General features: G+C 41.0%; 1 protein-coding gene across 1 annotated transcript; it reads right to left on the bottom strand.

Annotated features, from left to right (window-relative positions):
* Positions 1 to 1105: 1105 nt before the first annotated feature.
* On the bottom strand, positions 1106 to 9132 carry LOC120305636. Its single transcript, XM_039337812.1, has 4 exons — positions 9091 to 9132; positions 7778 to 8072; positions 7171 to 7338; positions 1106 to 1452 (listed from the first exon to the last, which is right to left on the bottom strand). Exons 1-4 carry the CDS (start codon positions 9130 to 9132, stop codon positions 1349 to 1351), a joined length of 609 nt encoding a protein of 202 aa, XP_039193746.1. The 3' UTR covers positions 1106 to 1348.
* Between the last annotated feature and the right edge of the window lie 15295 nt (positions 9133 to 24427).

The raw sequence follows: 24427 nt of genomic DNA on the forward strand, positions 1-24427 counted from the left end.
GGGCTCAGCAGGACAGAGACAGCCTGGACAATTCCTATTGGCTTTTGAAAGCCAATAGAATTAGACTCTATTCAAGAGAGTCTATTCTATTGACTTTCAAAAGCCAATAGAATAAACGGGAGTAGCACAGCTAAGGAAAAGAGGGAAAAAATGGCGGACTGCATTGTTTGCCGACCCCTGTGAAATGGTCCTTCGACCCCAAATGGGGTCCCGACCCACAGGTTGAGAACCACTGCTTTAGTTGATCAGATTCTTGTGTATAGGCTTGAACAAACCTTCTATGCTGAAACCTAACTGATGGTCCTAATTCTTCATAAATCTCTTTTTAAAAGAGGATTTCTGTTGAGTATCTTCCACAGAAAAATTGGTCACAAGTTCTAATGTGGTTTTAATCAACTATATTCAATAATTTCTTTTTCAACTCATAAGATCTTATAAAACAAGGATATAAACAATGTATGAAGTATAGTGGATTTCTAAAACACTTTAAACTGGAATAATTTCATCAATACTTTAGAAATTCTTATATTAAATAGAACAGACTTTTTTCAAAATGTTTGAATGAACAGGAAATGACTTGGGATTTGAAATTTGATGAGTCAATACAAAATATTATTTAAATTTATTTTAGAAATCATCAACTATAAAAATAGCAAATCATGCTACATTTCCTTAAAAGTGCATTACAGCCTCTATTGAGAGAAGCCTTTTATTTCATATTCCTACCAAAAAGTGTCATTAACCCCTTTGTTACTCATTTTGGCTAGGAGTTTTTGAAGACATTGGTAAAACTACTAAAAGTGTTTAATAAATAATTCTAATGCAGCTATATTCTTCAGAAAATATAAAATAGTGCAATATAAAAATTATTCAGTTTCCTTCCTATAAATTTGCTGCAGCAAAAACTGGAAAAATTAAAGTACATCTTTCTTCACATTAGTGATAATTAAAAGTATGAAAAAGAAATGGCTAAAAAAACTAACACAGCAACAAATATTTTATATTTTTTTATTTGGTATCTTTTATAGATTAAATCAGCATAAAAATATATTACTCCATCTACACATACACTTTTTTGAACTAGAAGGGTTCAATATGGATGTTTAAAATTGAGTATTCTTACAATTAGAAATGTAATGAGGACCCAGATTGTTGGGGGCAATGTAAATATATATATATACATTGCTTACTGGTGTACACCGCTTAGAGAGTGCTTGCACTTAAAGCGGTATATAAGTCAAATAAATAAATATATCAAATTACATTAATTTGTTTTTTGTACTTTTTTCATGGTTTATGTGTTTGTGTTGTATAAATAATTCTTTTAGTCGCTATTATTCTTTTTAATTCATCTTTCTAATTTGTAATATTTTGCCCAATATATGTTTAAATAAAATTTGAAATAGAAAATGTAACTTACCTCATCAAAGCCATTATCATCTTTGTTCAAGGCTAGAAAAAAAGAGATAATTTGTTGTCTAATTAGCTTATATTATTTGTACAAAATGCTAAAATAAACCAAATATTTCTTTGTAGTTATTAAACTTAACTTGAATAAAATCACTTCACTTCACTGTATATAAGTTATAATTTACGCTATTTTTAAGAACAAATGTTATGAGAGAGGGAAAAAAAGGAAGAAGTGCTACATATTCTGCTTGAACTGCTGAATAAATGGAGAAGTACTAAGCAAATAATAACAGGCCACAGATATGCTTCATCTAATCAAAACTGAGGCAGTGCTGGAAAACAACATACAGTACAAACAACAAATTGTTCTCTGTAGCTTTTCTCAAGCAAGGAGAGTTACATGTGGACTTGAAATCTGACAGATTTGTGCTTTCCTGTATGATAGTATCTTCAAACACCACACCATTTTTTGCTTTTATACATATCCTGTACAGCTCAACACACCGCAATAATCAAGTTTCAAAGGACAGAAAATAAAACCAGAGCCTTGTTTATTAACAAAAAGATCATCAGTGAGAGCAAGTGCACTTTTGAAAGTACATTCTGAGTTCTCCTACCAGATGGCTGCCACAAAAGGCATTAATAAGAAGGAAAACTCACTCTTCTCTTTAACATCATAGCTTTTTAGCACTACAGTTTATCCTTGCCTTTACCTGAGTAAAGGGTCACCCATTCAAACAAAGCATTGAGCTGGAGACACCACCTTTCTGATTCATATGGAGCTGAGAATTACTATTTTTGAAAAAAAAAATGCTAGGGAATGGTGGTTGTTCTGTAAAAAATCAACTTTTCCATTTTCCATTTATTCATTTCTTTCAAACAAAAAATTATATATGGGTATGTCTGTAAAAGCACCATGAGCCACATAAACAAGTTTCCTACCTATTATTCCTCACATATGCTCAGAATCAGTTTCATCTGAAGAATGAAGAGGAATCTTCAAAGGAAAAACAGTACTTTTAATGAAGAGCTCAACAAAATTGTTGTAACTCAAGGGCTGCCTGTAATTTTGTCCTACTACCATAGGGGAATGTAAACACCTATAGAAAATTTTTGTGGTTTTGTGCTTGGAATTTAGCTTTGTGCCAAGAATATACTCCTCTTTATAAATCATTTTCAGAAATTTCCTAGTCCAAAATATTGACTGATATCACTTTTCCCCCTATCCTTATAACCCCTTGCTGCTTCGCATCACCAGCAGGCATCCAATGCTATGAGATTCAAGGCTCTAAAATATTGACTAACCTTAATTCTAAAGTTTTAAAATTACTAAAACCTAATTCAAGGCAGAGATTACTAAATGATTTTGAATTAAATCATTAAATATGCTGCTTTAGCTCTAAATAAAAGAAAAGCTTGGATAAAAAATTAAGATCTCACTAGCATGCTGTCACTCAATTAATATCATTAAAGTTTGCAAAACTATAATTTTAAATTATAAAATTCCATACTACTGTAATTCACCAACATTAATTTCCATATCTGAAATGCTATGTTGAAATGACCTTGGGATGCCAAGCAAAGAGATGCATGCCTAGGGAACAGTCAGATAAGAGGGAACACAGCCCACAGCTGCAGAGTTGGCAGAGCTAGAGGCTCGGGGAGGGACCCTCCCTAAATTATTGGGCTGTATAAGTGATATAAGAAGAAATATACTTTGAGACTTGTAAGATGCTCTTAATGTACGGTAACTTTACAATAAAGCAGAATTATCTTATCTGGCCATGTTTCCTGTCTAGTCTACCTGGTAAGGCTGACATTATCAGAGTCAGAATATATGAATGTCTGTCACTCCAATCAGAAACAGATACTAGCAATAGTAGTAGTATAGAAAAGTATGTTAATAATAAATGTGAAAACCTTTTCTGACTCACAAAAATCAAGGAGATAGATCTCACTTATAACATAAAAGACACAGAGCAACCACATATGTCAGATATTTAAAGATGAATTATATAATGATGTTACTTTAAGAAAAACATCTAAGTTTTTCATAAAGCTGAAATTCAAGTGACATTGAATGAAATTGTGTAGCAACGGGCTGACAACAGAAAAACAAGAAGTTCACAAAATTCGTAATTTGCTTGGGACTTTAATGCCTGATGCACAGAGGGCTTGTTAGATTTAAAAAGAACAAGTTACTTTACGATTTTTTTTTTTAAATAGAATTATCCACAATAGATTTTTCTCACCTAATAATGTATTACACATTCAATGAAAGTGACCGGACAGAAGAAAGTACTTCACATTATGCATAATTCATTTATAGAAATAATTGCAATATGATATTGTAGTACCCACTAGCTTCAATAACAAATTAACAGATTCAGGGAGGAAGTCTATCAATGACTATTAAGTATGAGTCAAAAAAAGACCACCCAGGGTTTAAGGCAGAATGCCAACAAACAGCAGCTGCTGGGTGGCAACAGCTTGAGAAGGCCACCATTAGTAGGTTTTTTAGGGCTAGCTGGCCAACTAGCCAGTGTGTGAAAGAAAATATAGCTCCACAAGGTTTGGCCAAGGAAGCTGAAGTTCTTATAATTAATGAATGAAATGCATTCCTACAACAATCTGCAATGTCTACAACAAAGTGCTTGAAGCAAAACATTTTGCTCAAGCATTAAAATAATTAAACACTATAAACGGGAGTAACAGGTCAGGACTAATGGGCCCTTTTTTATTTATTTGAATGGTTTGCTGATTTTTCAGCCCTTTAGCAAGAACACCATTATTGTGCTTAGTATCAATCAGAGATTTAGACCAGATAAAATGCTATTTAGAAATCCTCCCCAGGGCTGTTATTACTGACATCAGATATGCCTTTATTTTGTAATGGAACCACCTAACATCCACACTAAAGATTCAGTTCTACAACTGCGTCTGACAAATAGTTCTGTAGGAGAAGTAAGTCCCCAGGTGAAAAAGAATTCTTTGCACTTAAGGTATCCAGAATCACAAGCAATTTTGTATAACAGAATGAAGGTTCTGATATTCTTCCGTTTTAATTCAAGCAAAAATTGTTTTGTACTTCCTCAAGCAGCCCAAAAATTAAATTAGGAATAATTATGAGTAATGTAATTGGTAGTAACAGTATACAATAAGGGCATTCACTCATTTCCTTTTCAGTAGTTGATCTGAAACAGGCTTTCTCAATTGCTCCCAAAATGTTGGCCCACAGTGATACCAAAGGTCATGTTTACTGGAATTTTGAAAGATACAGATCCATTTTAGGAAGAGCTGACCTGAAAGTTCAAATTCACAGATTCCTTAGATCTTCATATCATCACAACTGAACATTTAGATAAGAGTTATTTATTTCAAGGAATCCTCATAGAACTAGCAGATAACTTTGAATTTAATTTATATTAATCAGAAAGAACTATACAGAGACTAGTTTAGCTCAATAGGAGCAATTAGAATTTTTCCAAATTTCAATATTCCTTTCTATAATCTACCTAATATTCACATCCCTTATTCTGACCAGGAGATAGCTTAACATGTACTTAAAAGACAGATTTGACACTGTATTTGCCAACCTGTAAAAAAAATGAAAAAATGTTGGCTGTCTTGAATTGCTTAAGGAAAAGCAGGATATAAATATATAATAAGCAACATTAAATCAATTTGCATCCTAATGAATTTGCTTTAAGTAGAAGGCTTATCCTACATTCCTATGTATTCTCTGATATCTTATTCAGATGAATAAAGAGAAATCTATGAATAATTTAGGAGATGGCTGTAGAACATCTTATGTAAATATGACACCTTATATACATTTTTATTGATGACACACCATCATGTAGTGTCATCCAAAAGGTGTTTCTATATTTACAAAGCAAAAAGTGCCAAAAGATGACAGGAACATTGGGCCAGCAGAGGTAAGAGAATTTCTGAGCAACTTCTAATGGCTAATTTGGCTAAAGAAAAATAAAATAATATAAATAAAAGGTACAAACACAGCAAGCTTTTTCTTATACTGTGAAGAACTTGCAAATACCTTTGGTGAAGTATCAAATCTTTAGCACTTTAGATTCCAAACAACTTAAATCACAAATTAATGGGCAAGTGAAGATTTCTATACTAGGATATTAGTGGGATTTCCGATTTTTGTCTTACCACTAAGCCGTCTGGAAGCATTTTCATTTTCCTACTAATATTATTGAATAAGGTATCTATCGCCTAAAGGCCAAGGAGATCCCTTTTGTTACAGAAATCATTATTATTGATGATGGTGCAGGAACTGGGTCTATACATATGTTGTATATAGTATGTTTAGGTGTGTGTCATGTATGTGTTTCACTTTGAGAACGGCAACTAATTTCATTTTTGATGTATGTCCACAGTAAAAAAAATGACAATAAAGGTTATCTTATCTTATGTAAATTCCAATTTTCAAATGCAGTTCACATACTACTCCTTTTAGATCATCTTTTCTGAAACACAATTGGTTTACATTTGTAACTTGTTCCATCTCACAACTGGGAGAACTAATTCTAGAAAGTATGTTCTGGCCCGAAGGGATACTGAGCAATTTCAAGTATGCAAGCAATTGGAACCTTTTTTCCTCTCACACATTCATAAATAATATTCCAGAAAAGAATCACTCTGATTCTGTTAAAACAATAGAACAGTTTTTTTCTAAATATAATTTACAACTATCACCTCTATTATTGATCTGGTATAACAATGTTATTATAATATCCTTCATTTATTTTTGATAATTTAATTTTTTATTTCCATTCCCTTTGATAAACTTAAACTTTTTTTTATTTCCATATCCTTTGTAGGGAATCCTTCAATCTTGCATTACAAAAGAATGAAACAAATTACAATTGGGTCATCTGAAACATGTGACAGCAAAGCCACTAAAACATGCATTAGAAAACAGCAGTTAGTCTATGTTCATACACTTTTTTTATATGCCTGCTTAAGAAAAATATATTTTCTTAACATTCATCCATAGAAAACAAAACATCTTTTTTTTTTCAAAAGCATAGTTTGAAGGTATTTGAATCCATTTTAAAAAATAATTTTCAATTAATTCAAAATACTTTCTATTCTTGTTTAGTTTTTTCAATTGTTCATAACAAATTAATATCCATCTAATTTCATATATTTTTTTAAGAAGAGAGTATGCTGCCATTCAATTACCCTATTTGGAGATGTTCCATGTTAACTACATCAGCAATTTAAGTAAAAGCAAACTACAGACAGTTTATATTCTGCTAAACACAATCAACACTCAATAGCAGCTAAGTTTTTTTAAGGGTAAGTCAAAATGACAAGAACACATTTCTAGCTAATGTTGTAATTCTCGGGACATAACAGCTGTTAATCGTTTCAATTTAATGAGCAAGACGATCTCTGCATAAAACGGTTTGAACTGGGTACATTTTTATAAAAAATCAATTTTCCAAAATATTATTACAATGCAGAAAAAGACGGCCAGAAAACAGGGTCAGCGAGCCACTGAGTGCTATGAGGAAAGTAACTTTAGCCAAGCCGGCAGCCTCCAGAGGGTGCTGGACTACAACTCCCATCACTCTCCCCATCATAGGTTGTAGCTTCCTTGGCAGCAAACAAAATTTCAAAGCAATTCAGCTTCCAAACTGACCCACTGAGCCGCGAGGCGATAGTTGGAACAGGGCTCGGGGCTTAGGAATGCCAGCTCGCTCGCCCTCCCTCTTTCGGCCCCCTTACCTAGTCTGCCGAAACTCTCCGACAAAGTTCGCCGTAACTTTTTCATTCTGCTCAGTTTCTCGGCCGGCTGCTGCGAGTCAAGCAATTCGCACATCGGGCTCGACGGGCCGAGCGCCCCAAGACAACGCGATGCCTGGCGGATCACCAGAGGGACGGTCGCCGCTGCCGCTGCAAGAAGAAAGGTTGCTGCCGTATAGCTCACTCTCCCTGGCCGAGCCCGAAAAGCCCCGCTTTTTCTAGCTGGCGCTGGAAGGGAACCGGGGAGCCACCGGGACTGCCTCGTCCTCGCCCATAGCGAGTTTCCCCCTGCTTTGAAAATTGGGCAATATGCTGCAGAAGACAATGAGGGGCGGAGGAAGAAAGGCAAGGCGGTGGGAGCGGAGCCTCTCTAGGGGAGAGAAGTGGGGGATGTCGGGGAAAGGGGATTAAAAGACCCGGGAATGGAGGGAGGAAAGAGAAAAAAAAGGAAGAAGAGGAGAGCAGAGGGCTGCCAGGAGGGACGACCGGACAGAAGGAGGCGAAGGAGGGACGGGGAAGCCCCGCTACAGAAGGCTGCAGCCGGGAAAGGGACGGGAAGGAAAGGTGCTTTGCCTGCCTGCCTGCCTGCCTTGGGAGCAGCAGGAGTCGCGCGTGCAGCCGCCAACCAAAGGGGAGCCCCAACGCTCCCCAGCCCCAAAGCTCCTCTGGGGCCCCGCCCGTCCCGCGCTCTCCCCTAAAGGCGGAGGCCGCCCATCCACCCACGCCCCGCCTCCCTCTCCCCTCTCCGCCGTCTCATTGGCCGCAGCGGCGGACGCCGGCTCGCCGGAGAGTTTCTCTCGCACGCGCTCTGGCGCGTTTCTTGTTTCCCCTCTTGGTGCCCTGTTCCTTTTCCGACGTTCTGTGGGAGGTGGGGCAGGGGGAACCTGAATTCAGCAGCTGTAGGAGAGGCAATTGTCCCGATCGACAGCATCGTAGAGGGATATAATTGGGCGGGTTTTGTTTTTGTTTTTTTTGTTGAGAACGGTGAACATCAGCTTTCCAAAGTCTCACTTTTAGATCTTTTTTTCTGAATCTGACCCGCAGTAGTTTTCCCGGTTTAATAAAGAGTGATTCCCAATATAAATTAAGTCCCGCTGCCTTCCTTTGGATTTGCTTTCTGACGAATATGAGTTAAAGACTCGGTTTATGCATTTAGAATATTTAGAATAAGGTCTCCCTGGAGTTGAGTTCAACCCAGAGGATTACAGGGACCTGTTGTTTCCCAGCAACGACACTTCGCGTAGGGAAGTAATCGACTCTTGCCTGCCTCAGCGATGCTTCCTGGACTTCTTTTCTTGACATCCTTTCATTCCCCAGCCCTGACGTTTCTTCCATCTACAATGGCAAAGCAGAAGACCATTCTTTTTAGGAGGAGTTTGGTGACATATTTTGATTTCTCCTTTTCATTCCTGCTTACTGAAGGGGCTGGGCAAAATTACCAGGTAGTCCCAAAGCTTCTGTTGTGAAAGTCTCACACTCTGGATTTCCATCCCAGGGTCATGTGCCAACCAATCAAGATCAGGTCCTAACCATATCAGGGCTATCAACTTTTGATAAAAACTGCAGGGTTGTTATTTGCGAGAAGCTTCTGTAACTGAATCTAACCTTGGATAGGTTAGGCAGGGATAGGCAACCTCAGCTCTTTTATGACTCTGGACTTCAACTCCCCTGCTGGCTCAGGAATTCTGGGAGTTGAAGTCCACGAGTCATAAAAGAGCCTACGTTGCCTACTCCTGGTACCTCTGCTATTTTTAAGGAGCTCCTGACATCTTACAAGAAATTTGGGTATTAACTTGCTTGGTATATATGCTTTTAATAACTCTATTTGCTTGAGTTAGTAATAAAGCTTAAAATCTATTGATCAGAGTGCTCATTGTCTCTGGACCCAAAAGAATCAATTACCTGAGCATCTGATGACTGCCTTGACACTTGGCAAAATACCATCCGAGTATTGACCAGCTGTGATTGTATCTAGCCAAGCTGGAACAGAGCCTTGGAAAATAGAGAGGTACACATGAATCTCCCCTTTATGGATTACTGCCTTGTCGTGGCGAAGGGGCTTGCGTAACTCAATGAAGCTATAAGCTATGCCATGCAGGGCCACCCAAGATGGACAGGTTATAGCAGAGAGTTCTGATAAAATGTGATCCACTGGAGAAGGAAATGGCAAACCACTCCAGTATCTTTGCCATGAAAACCCCATGGACAGTACTAAAAGGCAAAAAGATATTACGCTGGAAGATGAGCCCCTCAGGTCGGAAGGTGTCCAATATGCTACTGGGGAAGAGCAGAGGGCTAGTACTAGTAGCGCCAGAAAGAATGAAGCGACTGGGCCAAAGCCGAAAGGACGCTCAGCTGTGGATATATCTCATGGTGAAAGGAAAGTCCGATGCTGTAAAGATTTTTTCTCCATAGGAACCTGGAATGTAAGATCCATGAATCAAGGCAAGCTAGACGTAGTCAAAAAAGAGATGACAAGACTGATCATCAACATCTTAGGAATCAGCGAACTAAAATGGACAGGAATGGCTGAATTTAACTCAGATGACCATCAGGTATACTACTGTGGGCAAGAATCCCTCAGAAGAAATGGAGTAGCCTTCATAGTCAATAAAAGAATAGGAAAAGCAATACTGGGATACAATCCCCAAAATGACAGAATGATCTCACTTCGAATCCAAGGCAAACCATTCAATATCACAGTAGTCCAAATCTATGCCCCAACCACTGGTACTGAAGAGGATGAAATTGACCGGTTCTATGAAGCCCTACAGCACCTTATAGAATTAATACCAAAAAATGATGTCCTTATCATCATGGGGGATTGGAATGCTAAGGTAGGAAGCCAAAAGATAACCGGAATAACATGCAAGTTTGGCCTTGGAGTACAAAATGAAGCAGGGCACAGGCTGATAGAATTTTGTCAAGAGAATACGATGGTCATAACAAACACTCTTTTCCAACAACCCAAGAGACTGCTCTACACATGGGCATCACCAGACGGTCAACCTAGAAATCAGATTGACTATGTGCTCTGCAGCCAAAGATGGAGAAGCTCTATACAATCAGTAAAAACAAGACCAGGAGCTGACTGTGGCTCAGATCATGAGCTTCTCATTGCAAAATTTAGGCTGAAATTGAAAAAAGTAGGGAAAAGCACTAGGCCACTCAGGTATGAACTAAATCATATTCCTCATGAATATACAGTAGAGGTGACAAATAGATTTAAGGAACTGGATCTGATAGACAGAGTGCCTGAAGAACTATGGATGGAAGTTCGCAACATTGTACAAGAGGTAGCAACTAAAACCATCCCAAAGAAAAAGAAATGCAAGAAAGCAAAATGGCTGTCTGAGGAAGCTTTGCAAATAGCTGAGGAAAGAAGGGAAGCGAAAGGCAAAGGAGAAAGAGAAAGATACACCCACTTGAATGCAGAATTCCAGAGAGTAGCTAGAAGAGATAAGAATGCCTTCTTAAATGAACAGTGCAAAGAAATAGAAGAAAACAACAGAATATGGAGGACCAGAGATCTCTTCAAGAAAATTGGAGATATGAAGGGAACGTTTCATGCAAAGATGGGCATGTTAAAGGACCAAAATGGCAGGGACCTAACAGAGGCAGAAGAGATTAAGAAGAGATAGCAAAACTACACAGAAGAACTATACAAGAATGAGCTTAACGTCCCAGATAACCACAGTGAGATGGTCATTGACCTCGAACCAGACATCCTAGAATGTGAAGTGAAATGGGCCTTAGAAAATCTGAGCAACAACAAAGCTAGTGGAGGTGACAGTATTCCAGCTGAGCTATTCAAAATCCTAAAAGATGATGCAGTAAAAGTGCTACACTCAATTTGCCAGCAAATTTGGAAAATTCAACAGTGGCCACAGGATTGGAAAAGGTCAGTTTACATTCCAATTTCAAAGAAAGACAATGCCAAAGAATGTTCAAACTATCGCACCATTGCACTCATTTCACATGCTAGTAAAGTTATGCTTAAAATCCTACAAGCTAGACTCCAGCAGTATGTGGATCGAGAACTACCAGAAGTACAGGCAGGATTTCGAAGAGGCAGAGGAACTAGAGATCAAATTGCCAACATACGCTGGATCATGGAGAAAGCTAGGGAGTTCCAGAAAAAATCTACTTCTGCTTCATTGACTATGCAAAAGCCTTTGATTGTGTGGATCACAACAAATTGTGGCAAGTTCTTAAAGAGATGGGAGTACCAGACCATCTCATTTGTCTCTTGAGAAACTTATATGCGGGTCAAGAAGCAACAGTGAGAACTGGACACGGAACCACTGATGGGTTCAAAATTGGAAAAGGAGTCCGGCAAGGTTGTATACTGTCGCCCTGCCTATTTAACTTATATGCAGAGCACATCATGAGAAAGGCAGGGCTAGATGAATCAAAAGTTGGAATTAAGATTGCCGGGAGAAATATCAATAACCTAAGATATGCAGATGATACCACTCTAAGGGCAGAAAGTGAAGAGGAACTAAAGAGCCTCTTGATGCGGGTGAAGAAGGAGAGTGCAAAAGTTGGCTTGAAACTCAACATTAAGAAAACCAAAATCATGGCATCCGGCCCTCTCAATTCCTGGCAAATAGATGGGGAAGATATGGAGGTAGTGACAGATTTTATTTTTCTGGGCTCAAAGATCACCTCAGATGGGGACTGCAGCCAAGAAATTAAAAGACGCTTGCTCCTGGGGAGGAAAGCTATGGCAAATCTAGACAGCATACTAAAAAGCAGAGACATCACCCTGCCACCAAAAGTGCGTATAGTCCAGGCCATGGTTTTCCCAGTTGCAATGTATGGCTGTGACAGTTGGACCATAAGAAAGGCTGAGCGCAAAAGAATTGAGGCCTTTGAACTATGGTGCTGGAGAAGACTCCTGCGAGTCCCTTGGACTGCAAGGCGTTCAAACCGGTCAGTCCTAGAAGAGATCAACCCCGACTGCTCTTTAGCAGGCCAGATCCTGAAGTTGAAACTCAAGTACTTTGGCCACCTAATGAGAAGGAAGGATTCACTGGAGAAGAGCCTAATGCTGGGAAAGATTGATGGCAATAGAAGAAGGGGACGACAGAGAATGAGATGGCTGGATGGAGTCACTGAAGCAGTAGGTGTGAATTTAAATGGACTCCAGAAGATGGTAGAGGACAGGAAGACCTGGAGGAACGTTGTCCATGGGGTCGCGATGGGTCGGACACGACTTCGCAATTAACAACAACAACACACATGAATCTACTGCTTTAAATTCTCTTTCTTAAATAAAAATTTTGGGGTGCCTTCAAATCAGTCTTGACACCTAGTGATTGTCTGGTCCAGATCTTGCAGTTTTCTTGCTAAAATTTCACAAGTGGTGTGTTATTGCTTTCTTCCTAGGGCTGAGAGATAATGACTGGTTTTGTGTCTAAGGGAGTATTAGAACTCATAATCTTCAGTTTTAGCCTGATGTTTTAAGCACTACATTAAACTGGCTCTCTAAAATGGACACTAAACTGGCTCCCTAAAATGGATCTGCTATACATTTAAATAATGCTGGGTGCAACACAAAGATTGGATTCATCCCAATATGCTGAGCTAAAATTTGGTTTATTTTTGGTTTAATGTATTGTGTAAACCCAGCCAATTGTGGCTTACTCAATAAAATATTAAGATTGATTGTACTCCTTTGGTTGAATCAGTAGTCCCTTTTGTTGTGTTTTCCGTTTGTTGGCAATTGACGAAGACACATGGTGAAACAACAAGCTCTTTATTACTCTTCTCCTACAACCAAGCAAGCAGCAAAAGGCATGCAGGCCTTTTATAGGATCTGAGACCCAGACAGTGTGAACCAATAGGAATTGACCATTTTCGGGCCTTGCGAATGCGCACAAGGCTGGCACCACCCTGTCTGGTCCCGGGTAGCTTTTGGTTTGCCCGGGACCATTTGCAACAATTCTGAGCCTGCTTCCTGCTCTAGCAGGCTCAGGACACAACACCCCTCCCCCCTAGATAAAATATACCTAGTTTTACGCACAGGTACATTGTTCAAAAGGCAGGGAGAGTGGAGTCACTCTGATCTGCGCACAGGCATGACACCTTCACAAAAACATTATTAAATTAAACAAAACACACCCAAAATCATAATAGTATATGATACTCTTTACTGAGTGTTAACCCCACCCAGCGACCTATTAGTAAGGTTCCCTATGTGTTGACAGAAACCTCACATAATCTCCTAGATGTTTGGGTGGGCACTTGGCCCCCTGTGACCTTCTAATGGCCGGTGAGTGTGCCTGACCTACCTGCTCGCCTACCAGGCTAGGGAGGCCAGGACTTTGTTGCCCCAAATACCCAGGTGATCCACCCAGCTACTGACTGGCTGGATACTCTGAATCCAAGTCAGTGTACCTTGGAGGGGTGGAAGTCCTCAAGTCCACAATGGACTCCTCTTGAGAACACTGTCCCTCGAGCCCAAGGCCAGCAGTTGGAGAGGCCTGAGTGGCGGAAGTGCCCCAGTCCTCCGTAGCCCCTGTGCACATGCTGGAGGTACCAGAGTCAGGAGCCGCCTCCATGGCAACCCCCTTTGCTACAGACTTCCTTTTCGGAGCAATTGCTGAATTATGAGAGTGCCCTTGATAGAATTCCCTGTCTGGGGCTGTTTGAATTGTTTGGATACCCCCGGTGTGTCTCCCTGTCTGGAGCACTATCTGAGGTGTTTGGATAATGTGGATACCCCCGGTGTAACTCCCTCCCTGGGAATTCCTGTTTGGTGCACTTGCGGAAACTTGGGATGACCCCCAAACAGCCTCAGCACCTTGTGGAGCCCTGTTTAGCTTGGGAACCTGTGACCCAGAATGCATATTATGGTTTCCCCCCCCCCCCAGAGCAGAGCCAGGAGCAGAAACATGGCTGTGAAGTCTCCAGCGCAGTTGATCTGTGTCTGCGAAGAACACGACCATCCTCCAAGGCTACTTTGTGGGACAGCAGCCTAGAGACCTTGCATACCACTGTTGTGACCCAGAGATGTCCAGGCCCATAGTTCCGTGCCCAGACTGGATCGCCCACCTGAAGTCTCCTAGGTGCCCACAGTTATGACACCTGTGAAGCCACCCGGTCTGGGTGCAACCTGTCCAGTTTGAGTTCTGCTGGGCTCTTTCCTGTGGCTGTGCAAGGTGTGGTGCCGTGTGCAAGAAGCAAATATGCTAACCTGTGATGCCAGTTACCATAAGTCAGTTTCTTGAGAGCATCTTTGGTAGTGCACACCATCCACTTTGCTTGGCCATTGGTAGATGGATAGAAGAGAGCAGAAGTCGCATGCTGGAACAAGTTGGCCTGAAGAAAAGCCTGGAACTCAAAAGAGGTAAATTGGGGGCCATATCTGAAACAAGGACATCTGGAAGCCCATGTAAGGCGAATATTCCTCTCAACACCTGGATGATCCTGGCAATAGTAGTGGAGGAAAAAGGAACAACCTCTAGCCACTTGGAATGGCTGTCAACGAGGAGAAGGAAGAATTGCCCATGAAAGGGCCCAGCATAATCTATATGTACCCAAGACCACAGGGTTTGAGCTTCCTCCTACCTATGTACTGGGGCCTGAGGCATTTCAGACCATGACTGCTGGCACACTTGGCACCTGTACACCTGAGCCTCGATGGCTTTATCGAGCCCAGGCCACCAGAGATTGCTGCGCGCAAGCGCTTTCATCCTTACTATACCTGGATGTCCCTCATGCAGAAAGAGCAAGATTCTAGACCTCAATGAGGCTGGGATGACTACCCTACTACCCCATAACAGGCACCTCTTGAAAGTGGAAAGTTCATGCTTCCTTTGCCAGAAGCTTTGAAACTCTGTATCTGGGCACGTGTCAGGCCATTCTGACAACACCCAGGTCAGCATGTGTGTGAGCATGTGATCAGTGGCGGTTTCTGTAGCCACGTCCCTAGCATTGAGGGGAGATTCAGGTAACTCCTGAATGGAGAGAATGTTAATAGCAGGAGCAGGATCTGCCTCTATTTGTTTGAGAGACAATCTGCTGAGGCCGTCTGCATGGCCCATCTCTTTTCCAGGTTTGTGAATGAGTGTATAATCATATGCTGACAGGAAAATTGACCATCTCAGCATACGTGGGGAAATAATGTGTGGTGTCTGTTTGTTAGTTTTAAAAAACCCAGCAAAGGCTTATGGTCTGTATAGACTGTGAAATAGTGGCCATATAAGAAATCATGGAATTTCTTTATGCCAGCCACTATGGCCAAGGCTTCTCTGTCAATCTGAGCGTAATTCCGCTCTGCAGATGACAGAGTCCTTGAATAATATGCTATAGGGACCTGTGTTCCATCAGTCTTCAGGTGGCTAAGTACTGCTCCCACCCCATAAGGAGAAGTATCGCATGCAATGCATACAGGCAGTTTCTCATTGAAGAATTGGAGTTTCTCATTGGAGAAAGCAGAACTATTTAACTCATTTTTTGCATCTGTCTTTACACAAAGGGAAAAAACAGACCAACCTATCAAAAATAGTGCCATAAAAAAACAAAACAGAAACACAAGTTAAGATAGGCAAGAAAATGGTTAGGGAGCACCTGTCCAGCCTAGATGAGTTCAAATCGCCAGGACCAGATGGATTACACCCCAGAGTTCTCAAGGAACTGGCAGATGTGATATCGGAGCCACTGAACTATATTTTTCAAAGATCCTGGAACACAGGGGAACTACCAGAGGACTGGAAAAGAGCTGATGTAGTTCCCATCCTCAAAAAAGGAAAAAAAATGGATCCAGGAAATTACAGACCTATCAGCCTGACCTCAATACCTGGGAAGATCCTGGAAAAGATAATCAAACAACGAATCAACGAACACCTAGAGGCAAACAAAGTCATTACTAAAAGCCAACATGGGTTTGTCAAAAATAGATCATGCCAGACAAATCTTATTGCATTCTTTGACCAAGTGACAAAATTAGTGGATCAGAGGAATGCTGTGGACATAATTTACTTGGACTTCAGTAAGGCATTTGATAAAGTAGATCACAACCTACTACTTGACAAGATAGAAAAATGTGGGGTAGACAGAACCACCACCAGATGGATCCGTAGCTGGCTGACCGGCCGTACTCAGCGAGTGGTCCTCAATGGAACTGCATCTATATGGAGGGAAGTGTGTAGTGGGGTGCCCCAGGGCTCTGTTCTGGGCCCAGTACTCTTCAACATCTTCATCAACGATTTGGATGAAGGGATAGATGGGGAACTCATCAAATTTGCAGATGACACCAAGCTGGCAGGAATAGCCAACACTCCAGAAGACAGGCTTCAGGTACAGAAGGATCTGGACAGACTTGAACACTGGGCACTAACTAACAAAATGAAATTCAATGGTGAAAAAAGCAAGGTTCTACATTTAGGCAAGAAAAACCAAATGCACAAGTACAGCATAGGTGGCACCATGCTCAATAGTAGTAACTGTGAGAGGGACCTCGGAGTCCTAGTAGACAATCAGTTAAATATGAGCCAGCAGTGTGCGGCAGCTGCCAAAAAGGCCAACACAGTACTAGGCTGCATTAACAGAGGGATAGAATCAAGATCACGCGAAGTATTAATACCACTCTTCAATGCCTTGGTAAGGCCACACTTGGAATACTGCATCCAGTTTTGGTCACCACGATGTAAAAAAGATGTTGAGACTCTAGAAAGAGTACAGAGAAGAGCAACAAAGATGATTAGGGGACTGGAGGCTAAAACATATAAGGAACGGTTGCGAGAATTGGGTATGTCTAGTTTAACGAAGAGAAGGACAAGGGGGGACATGATAGCAGTATTCCAATATCTCAGGGGCTGCCATAAAGAAGAGGGAATTAAGCTATTTTCCAAAGCACCTGAAGGCAGGACAAGAAGCAACGGGTGGAAACTAATCAAGGAGAGAAGCAACCTAGAACTAAGGAGAAACTTCCTGACAGTGAGAACAATTAATCAGTGGAACAGCTTGCCTCCAGAAGCAGTAAATGCTCCAACACTGGAAGTTTTTAAGAAGAGACTGGACAGCCATTTGTCCGAAATGGTGTAGGGTTTCTTGCCCGAGCAGGGGGTTGGACTAGATGACCTCCAAGGTCCCTTCCAACTTTACTATTATTATTATTATTATTATGCGCTAACACAGCATTTGAAGAGAGCAAGGCCTTAACCTCATTGAAACTCCTTTCATGGACTTTAGTCCACTGCCATGGAGCCTGCTTATCTAAGAGCCGGTGTAACGGCTCTGCCACTGCAGCCTTATGTGGGAGGAATGCGTGATAGAAATTTAAGAGCCCCAAGAAAGCATGCAGCTCACTCTTGGACTTGGGGCTTGGTGCCTGCTGAATCGCTTGAAGCTTGAATTCAGCAGGGTAAATGCCTTGGGCATCAATCCTAAAACCTAAGAAGTCAGTGGAAGTGACTTCTATCTTGCATTTATCCTGCTTCAATTTAAGGTCTGCTTTGCGGAAACGAAGCAAGACAGCCCTTAACCTTTCTGCTAGATTTTGAGATGACTCCCCAGCAATGAGGACGTCATCAAAGTAGGGACAGACCCCAGGAATATCACGAAGTGTGCGCTCCATGACACTTTGGAATATGCCAGAGGCTACATTAACCCCAAATTGCAGTCTTTTAACCTTAAAGGCCCCCCCTGTGTGTTACAATCGTCTGGGCCTCTGCAGTTGCCTCATCAACAGGTAGCTGTTGATAGGCCTGTGCCAAATCAAGTTTCGCAAAGATACGCCCCCCCTTTGAGGGAGGCCAGAATGTGGCTTACAACAGGCACTGGATATGCGTGCTGTTGCAACACTTTATTCAATGTGCACTTATAGTCTGCGCATATGAAGACTTCTCCATTAGCCTTTAGAGGATTACTATGGGGGTTTCCAATGGACTAGTGTCCACAGGTTCTAAGATGCCGTGCTGTAGCAATTTGTCCAGCTCTGCATCTATTTTGCTTTTGAGGGCAAAAGGCACCCTTATAGGCTTGACCCTGATGGGCATGATAGTTGGGTCTAACCATAATGCAATGGGAGGCCCCTTGTAGGACCCTACTCTGAACTAAACACATCAGCAAACTCTTGCAGACTTCTGTAAGGCCCAACGTTTGCAAGTTGTGAAGCCCAGTCACTTGGATTCCCAGAGCCTCGAACCAATCGAGTCCAATAAGACTTGTGTGTTCACCCCCAACAACCACCACATCCAGGAAACCCTCAAAATCCTTACACTGCACCTTGAGCGTGGCCTCCCCCTTCACACTGACTTTGGAATTCTGAAAATCAGTGAGTATTAAATTTGATGGCCTGAGTTTAACTCGAAGGCCACTACTGCTGCAAATCCTTTTGAAGGTGTCAAATGAAATGATTGATAGAGCGGACCCTGTGTCCAACTCCATCAATAAGGGAACCCCTTGCAGACGTACATTTTCCCAAAGATTACTACAAGCATCAAGAATGGATTTACTGGTTGAAAGGGAAGCGCTTTTATGGAAGCCCGGGTGGCATAGAAAGAAACCCAGAATTAGACTGAAAAAGAAATTTTAAAATGTTTAATGGAGTAAAAAGCAATGTTGATTCTATGGATTGTTTTAAGGATAATGATCTAGAACCAGAACTAAGAAAAATGCAATTATATATATGCGTGTTTAAATTAGTAAGTGCTTAAACTGATTAGGTGATTTTTGTGTATAATAATATGATCTGATAAGGTATGATAAGTAATTGGATGGAATTTGAAGTTTGTAATGAATTGAAAGGAATTAAGGTTTAACATTATTATTATTATTATTTTCTTTTTTCTTTTCTCTTAATTAAATCAGTTATAACTATATACATATGTGTTTAAATTAGATGTTTTTTTGTTGTTGTATGGAATGGTTTGGATAAAAGAACCTTGGCTCTATGGATTGTATTAAGGATAATATATATACATACGTACGTACGTACATACATACATACATACATACATACATGTAGGTCTTTGGAGCGCTTAAGAAATTTGAGGATAGAACCACTAAATTTAGCACTACCCATAATAATAATAAAAGTGAATATCCCATACAGAGAGGGGAGAAAAAACATGTGATGACGACCCGTTCACTTGATAAAAGGGAAAGTAACATGAGCGGGGAATCTGCCTAAATACCAACAGACTTTTGCTCACAGAAATGGGGGGGATTTAACTTGAATATTGACCTACGAGGGAAGATGAGCATGGAGGACACCATGATGGAGGAGGATGATTCAAATGGAGATGTGAACACAAGTGCTCGAGAGAACGACGGAAGAAATCTTTACTCCGATTCCCCCTCCCACCTATCAGCTGTTCAGCGGGGAATGCTGGCACGGTCTAGGAACCAAGCGCAGACGTCTATGGAACCTGTTTAAACCACCTTGTTAGAAACGGTCTCTCAGCCCTGAAGATGTTGGGGAGTTTTCCCAATGAAAGCTTGGCAACCTTTTAATATAGTAAAATACTTTAATTAAAGTATTTTAACTTTAAACTCTCCTGGTGAACGCGCTTTATTCATTCCATTTATATATATATATATATGTTTTCTGAGGTTTTCGCGGGTGTTTGTATGTAGGTCTTTGGTTGTTCGGGTTTTCTCATTCCAGTTTTCTCATTCCAGTTTATAGAGATCATAAAGAAACAAAACTTACAGCCCAGCGACCTACTCGTGAGCTTCGATGTCATATCCCTCTTCACCCAAGTGCCTATCAAAGAAGCCTTGACAGCTATCCAAAACAAATATAACCCCCCCAAACACATCTTAGATCTGACCAACCACTGCCTATCCAACACATATTTCATCTATAATGGACAAAAATACAAACAAACAGAAGGAGCACCCATGGGATTACCCTTCTCACCTGTCATTGCAAACCTCTACATGGTACACTTTGAAACCCAAGCTCTAGAAAAATCAGATCACAAACCCAAACTCTGGCTCAGATATATAGATGACACCTTCATAATCTGGCCACATGGGAAAGAAAAATTGGACAACTTCCTCACACACCTCAACATCCTACACCCCAAAATACAGTTCACCATGGAAACAGAAGCTAACAACCAACTTCCCTTCCTGGATGTCTTAGTCTACAAGAAATCCAATGGCTCCCTAGGACACACCATCTACCAGAAGAAAACACACACAAACCGCTATCTGCACGCTCTCTCACACCACCACCCAGCACAGATCAACTCTGTAGCCAAGACACTCATCTCCAGAACAAAACGCTTAGCTGACGAACAACACCTAAAACCCGAACTACACACTCTCACCAATATACTAACATCCAATGGATTCCAAAGAAATAAGATTACAAACCTAATCCAAAAAGAAACCCCCACTAAAATCCAAGACAAAGAACAAGAAAACGACAAAGCCTTCCTCCCATACATAAAAGGCACCACAGACAGAATCAGTAAGATACTCCATAAACACAACATCAAAACAGCATTCTGTACAAACAGAAAAATATCCACCATCCTTAGAAACCCCAAAGATAAAATTGAATTAGAAAATCAAGGAGTATACGAAATCCCATGCACCACTTGCCCCACCACATACATCGGACAAACCAACAGAAGAATAAGTGCACGCATTGAAGAACATAAGAACTCAGTCAAAAAAGAGGAACCAACATCTTCCCTGGTCCAACACCTTAAAGCCACAGGACATGAAATTGACTTTAAAAATACCAGAACCATTGCCAAAAGTGAACATTTTAATAACAGAATAATCAGAGAAGCCATCAAGATAGAAAAACGCCCACACAGCATGAACAAGCGAGATGATACCTCCCGCCTACCAGCCATTTGGAAACCCGCCCTTATTGACAAAAAATGATACCAGACCCACACTCACAAAAACCACACAGGATGTCACCACCACACATCCATGCAAAAAGCAAACCCAAAGCCACACCGATGATGAGGCACAACCACAAACCAGAAGCCAGACCACAGCTGCATCATTAGCCACTTTAAACCCCTCCAATCCATACATGAAGCAAACTGACACCCTCCATGAAGATGAGGCACGACCACGAACGCAAAGCCAAAAAATAGCAAGGCAGCCCAAAATCTTAAACCCCCTGCAACTCAGACTAACCTGAGCACAACCAAACAGAACACTCCCCCAGCCAATCAGAGCACAGCCAACCCCCCAGCCAATCAGCACAGCCTCAACCAATCAGAACACACCTCCACCCAATCAGAACACAGCCAAGCTCCCACCCAATCAGTTCATACCCCCACTGGCAGTTAAAAGGAAGAAACAGCTAAGACCACACATTGCTGCTCGAAGCATGAAGCTGAAAACACCAGCCTGAAGATGACGAATGGGACTTCATCGAAACGTCGCCAAGACACTTCCAATTTTACGCGGGAGAAAACCCGAACAACCAAAGACATATATATATATATATATATATATATATATATATATATATATATATATATTTCGGGTTTTCTCCCGCATCAAATTGGAAGTGTCTTGGTGATGTTTCGATGAAGTCTCATTCGTCATCTTCAGGCTGGTATTTTCGGCTTCGTGCTTCTGGGAGCCGAAAGCACCAGCCTGAAGATGACAAATGAGACTTCGTCGAAACGTCGCCAAGACACTTCCAATTTGAGTGTGTATAAAACCTCAGAATATATATATATATATATATATATATATATATATATATATATATATATATATATATATATATATAGTTTTTTTTTAGGTTTTGCTAACAAAGAATAAAGAGAGAATGGTATAGCTATTTCGGGTTCCTTTAACCCTCATCAGCCAAACTTACTCTTCTGAGATTCGAACCTGGGCTATCTGCATGTTAGGCAGATGTTATAACCTCTAAGCCACGGGTTCTCTCCCACTTTGTTAGCTACCAGGAGAGAGACAGGGGGAGGAGATTTTTACCTTGAATGAACACCCTGTCAGCCCAGATATGGGAGAAAGAAATCTTCTTTCTTTTCTTTTCTTTTGCCTGTATCAGCTCTATCTAGAGCCATCCACAAGCAGCAGTCACTAACTGCGACATCATTTTACATTTTTAGGTTTTTTTTTTTTTTTTTTTTTAGGTTTTGCTAACAAAGAATAAAGAGAGAATGGTATAGCTATTTCGCTCGTTTGTGGTGTCCTCCGCACCCGAAGCACTGAAGAGATGCTGGGGCCTTGTCTGGACGCCCTTTCGGCCTTTTTTCTGCTGGCAGGTGAAGTCTGTCCACCTCCTCTTCAGGATCCGCTTCTGAATCTTCTCGCGCATCCTCTTGATGGACGGTCACAGTGGCTGGAGGGTTCCTGGTGAGCCACAAAGCCTTCACAGTGCCACCTGCTGCTTCCTCAGCTGCAACCTCTCTTAAGGCATCTTGGAACGATACCTCTTCTTTCGCAAAGATCTTCTGTTTCAGGTGTCTACTTCATAAGCCACACACAAAGCAATCTTGCAGTCTCTCTTCCAGATCCTTGAACTCACAAGGCCTGGCAGCTTGTCTTAAGGCAGCAATAAAGTCTGCAGCAGAGTCAGCAGGCCTGTGGTCTCTCTGCTCGAACGCGTGCCTCCAAGCGATGACAGATAATTTAGGCTGAAAATGTTCCTTCAGCATCTTCTTCAAGTCAGCATACATTACTGACTCCAGAAGTGCAGGGTCCACCAGATTTTCCGTGATGTCAAAAGCTTCCTGTCCACAGGCACAAGAAGAGTTGCTGCCTTCAGGCTGTCTTCCCTGATTTGATTTACTCTAAAGTAGTTCTCCACCCTTGCTACGTATGAATTCCATCTTTCTGGGTGGGAGATATCAAAGTCAGTCAAGCAGCCAATTTTCGACATTGTAAACTTTTACGGTCTTCGCTAATTGCCTCCTCTGCAAGCTAGTAGTTGGGGAAAGGGTCCTTTTGCCGAGCTCACCTCCAGCGACGCTGTACTGGCAGGCTGAGTCGCGAATGCAGGACGCCGTCTTCCCCGTCTTCAGGACTTCCTTGATGAGTCCTCTTTGTTTTTCTTGCTTGCAGGGATCCTACCTTCGTCACCAGTGTTGTGGTTTCCGTTCATTGGCAATTGACGAAGACACATGGTGAAACAACAAGCTCTTTATTACTCTTCTCCTACAACCAAGCAAGCAGCAAAAGGCACGCAGGCCTTTTATAGGGCCTGAGACCCAGACGGTGTGAACCAATAGGAATTGACCATTTTTGCGCCTTGCGCATGCTCACAAGGCTGGCGCCACCCTGCCTGGTTCCGGGCAGCTTTTGGTTTGCCCGGGACCATTTGCAACAATTCTGAGCCTGCTTCCTGCTCTAGCAGGCTCAGGACACAACACCTTTGCTAACACTAATTGAAAACATTTTGTTTATTGCACACACCCCACCCCCTCAAGATGGGGATGGGATTTATGTGTCATGTTAAACATCATTGTATGTAATCCCAAATGGTTGAGCTCAAAGCCACAAACATTGACTTACAATTTGTGTATTATGCTAGACCAAAAACAAGCAAACCACATTATGGATTAGCATGATGCATGAGCTCAGGCAGCTTGATTCCATTTTAGTTTAATATATAAATCTAGCTAGTTCTGACTTATTCAACAAAACATAGTTCATTAAACTGACTTAGAGAAAAATGTGAACTTGCAAATGTGTCTCAAAGTTGCTTGATGTTAAAAATGATGTGAAATAAAATGTGCCAATAAACACTGTAGAGTTTGGAAGTAGGTTTTTGTTTTGCCTAATGCTATTATGTTCTTACTCAATTTTAAAGAAATGGATTAGCCAAACAGATATACATTTAAAATTCCCTTCTAAGCTTCTGATATGCAAATATGTCCCCCTTCTTATTTAGCAAGCATTTATAAAAAGCAATTTTTCAATTCAGGGATTCTCACAGAAGATGCTGTGTGCTTGAGAGTGGTTTGTTAGCCCTTCCACATCAATATGAAGTACAAACTACATTTTAACTATTTGAAACAACTTATTTAGCAAAGTATATAAATTATGTATTAACTGACTAAGTGGATGATAAGATTTAAAGTTTAATAATGTAGTCTACACAATTCTACTGGTTCATCCTTGCATAAAACATATAGTTTCAGTCCTGTTCCTGCAATAAATATAACTTTATCATAAATTCTAAAGTCCCATTATCTGAAATGTATGATTTATTTAATGATATTGTTGAGTCCTCGGCTTAATGGCGAATGAGCACAGAACATCTCGTGGTTCCAAC

The sequence above is a fragment of the Crotalus tigris genome, unplaced genomic scaffold (genome assembly GCF_016545835.1).
Source record: "Crotalus tigris isolate CLP2741 ecotype Arizona unplaced genomic scaffold, ASM1654583v1 scf7180000017686.862900, whole genome shotgun sequence".
NCBI lineage: Eukaryota > Metazoa > Chordata > Lepidosauria > Squamata > Viperidae > Crotalus > Crotalus tigris.

Coding starts and splice junctions, on each gene's coding strand:
- LOC120305636 (XM_039337812.1), bottom strand. CDS start 9,132: ATGGTATTTTGCCAAGTGTCAAGGCAGTCATCAGATGCTCAG. Junction 7,339..7,777: donor CGACTCCTGCTGCTCCCAAG/GCAGGCAGGCAG, acceptor TTCTTCTTGCAG/CGGCAGCGGCGACCGTCCCT. Junction 1,453..7,170: donor GGAGAGTTTCGGCAGACTAG/GTAAGGGGGCCG, acceptor CTTTTTTTCTAG/CCTTGAACAAAGATGATAAT.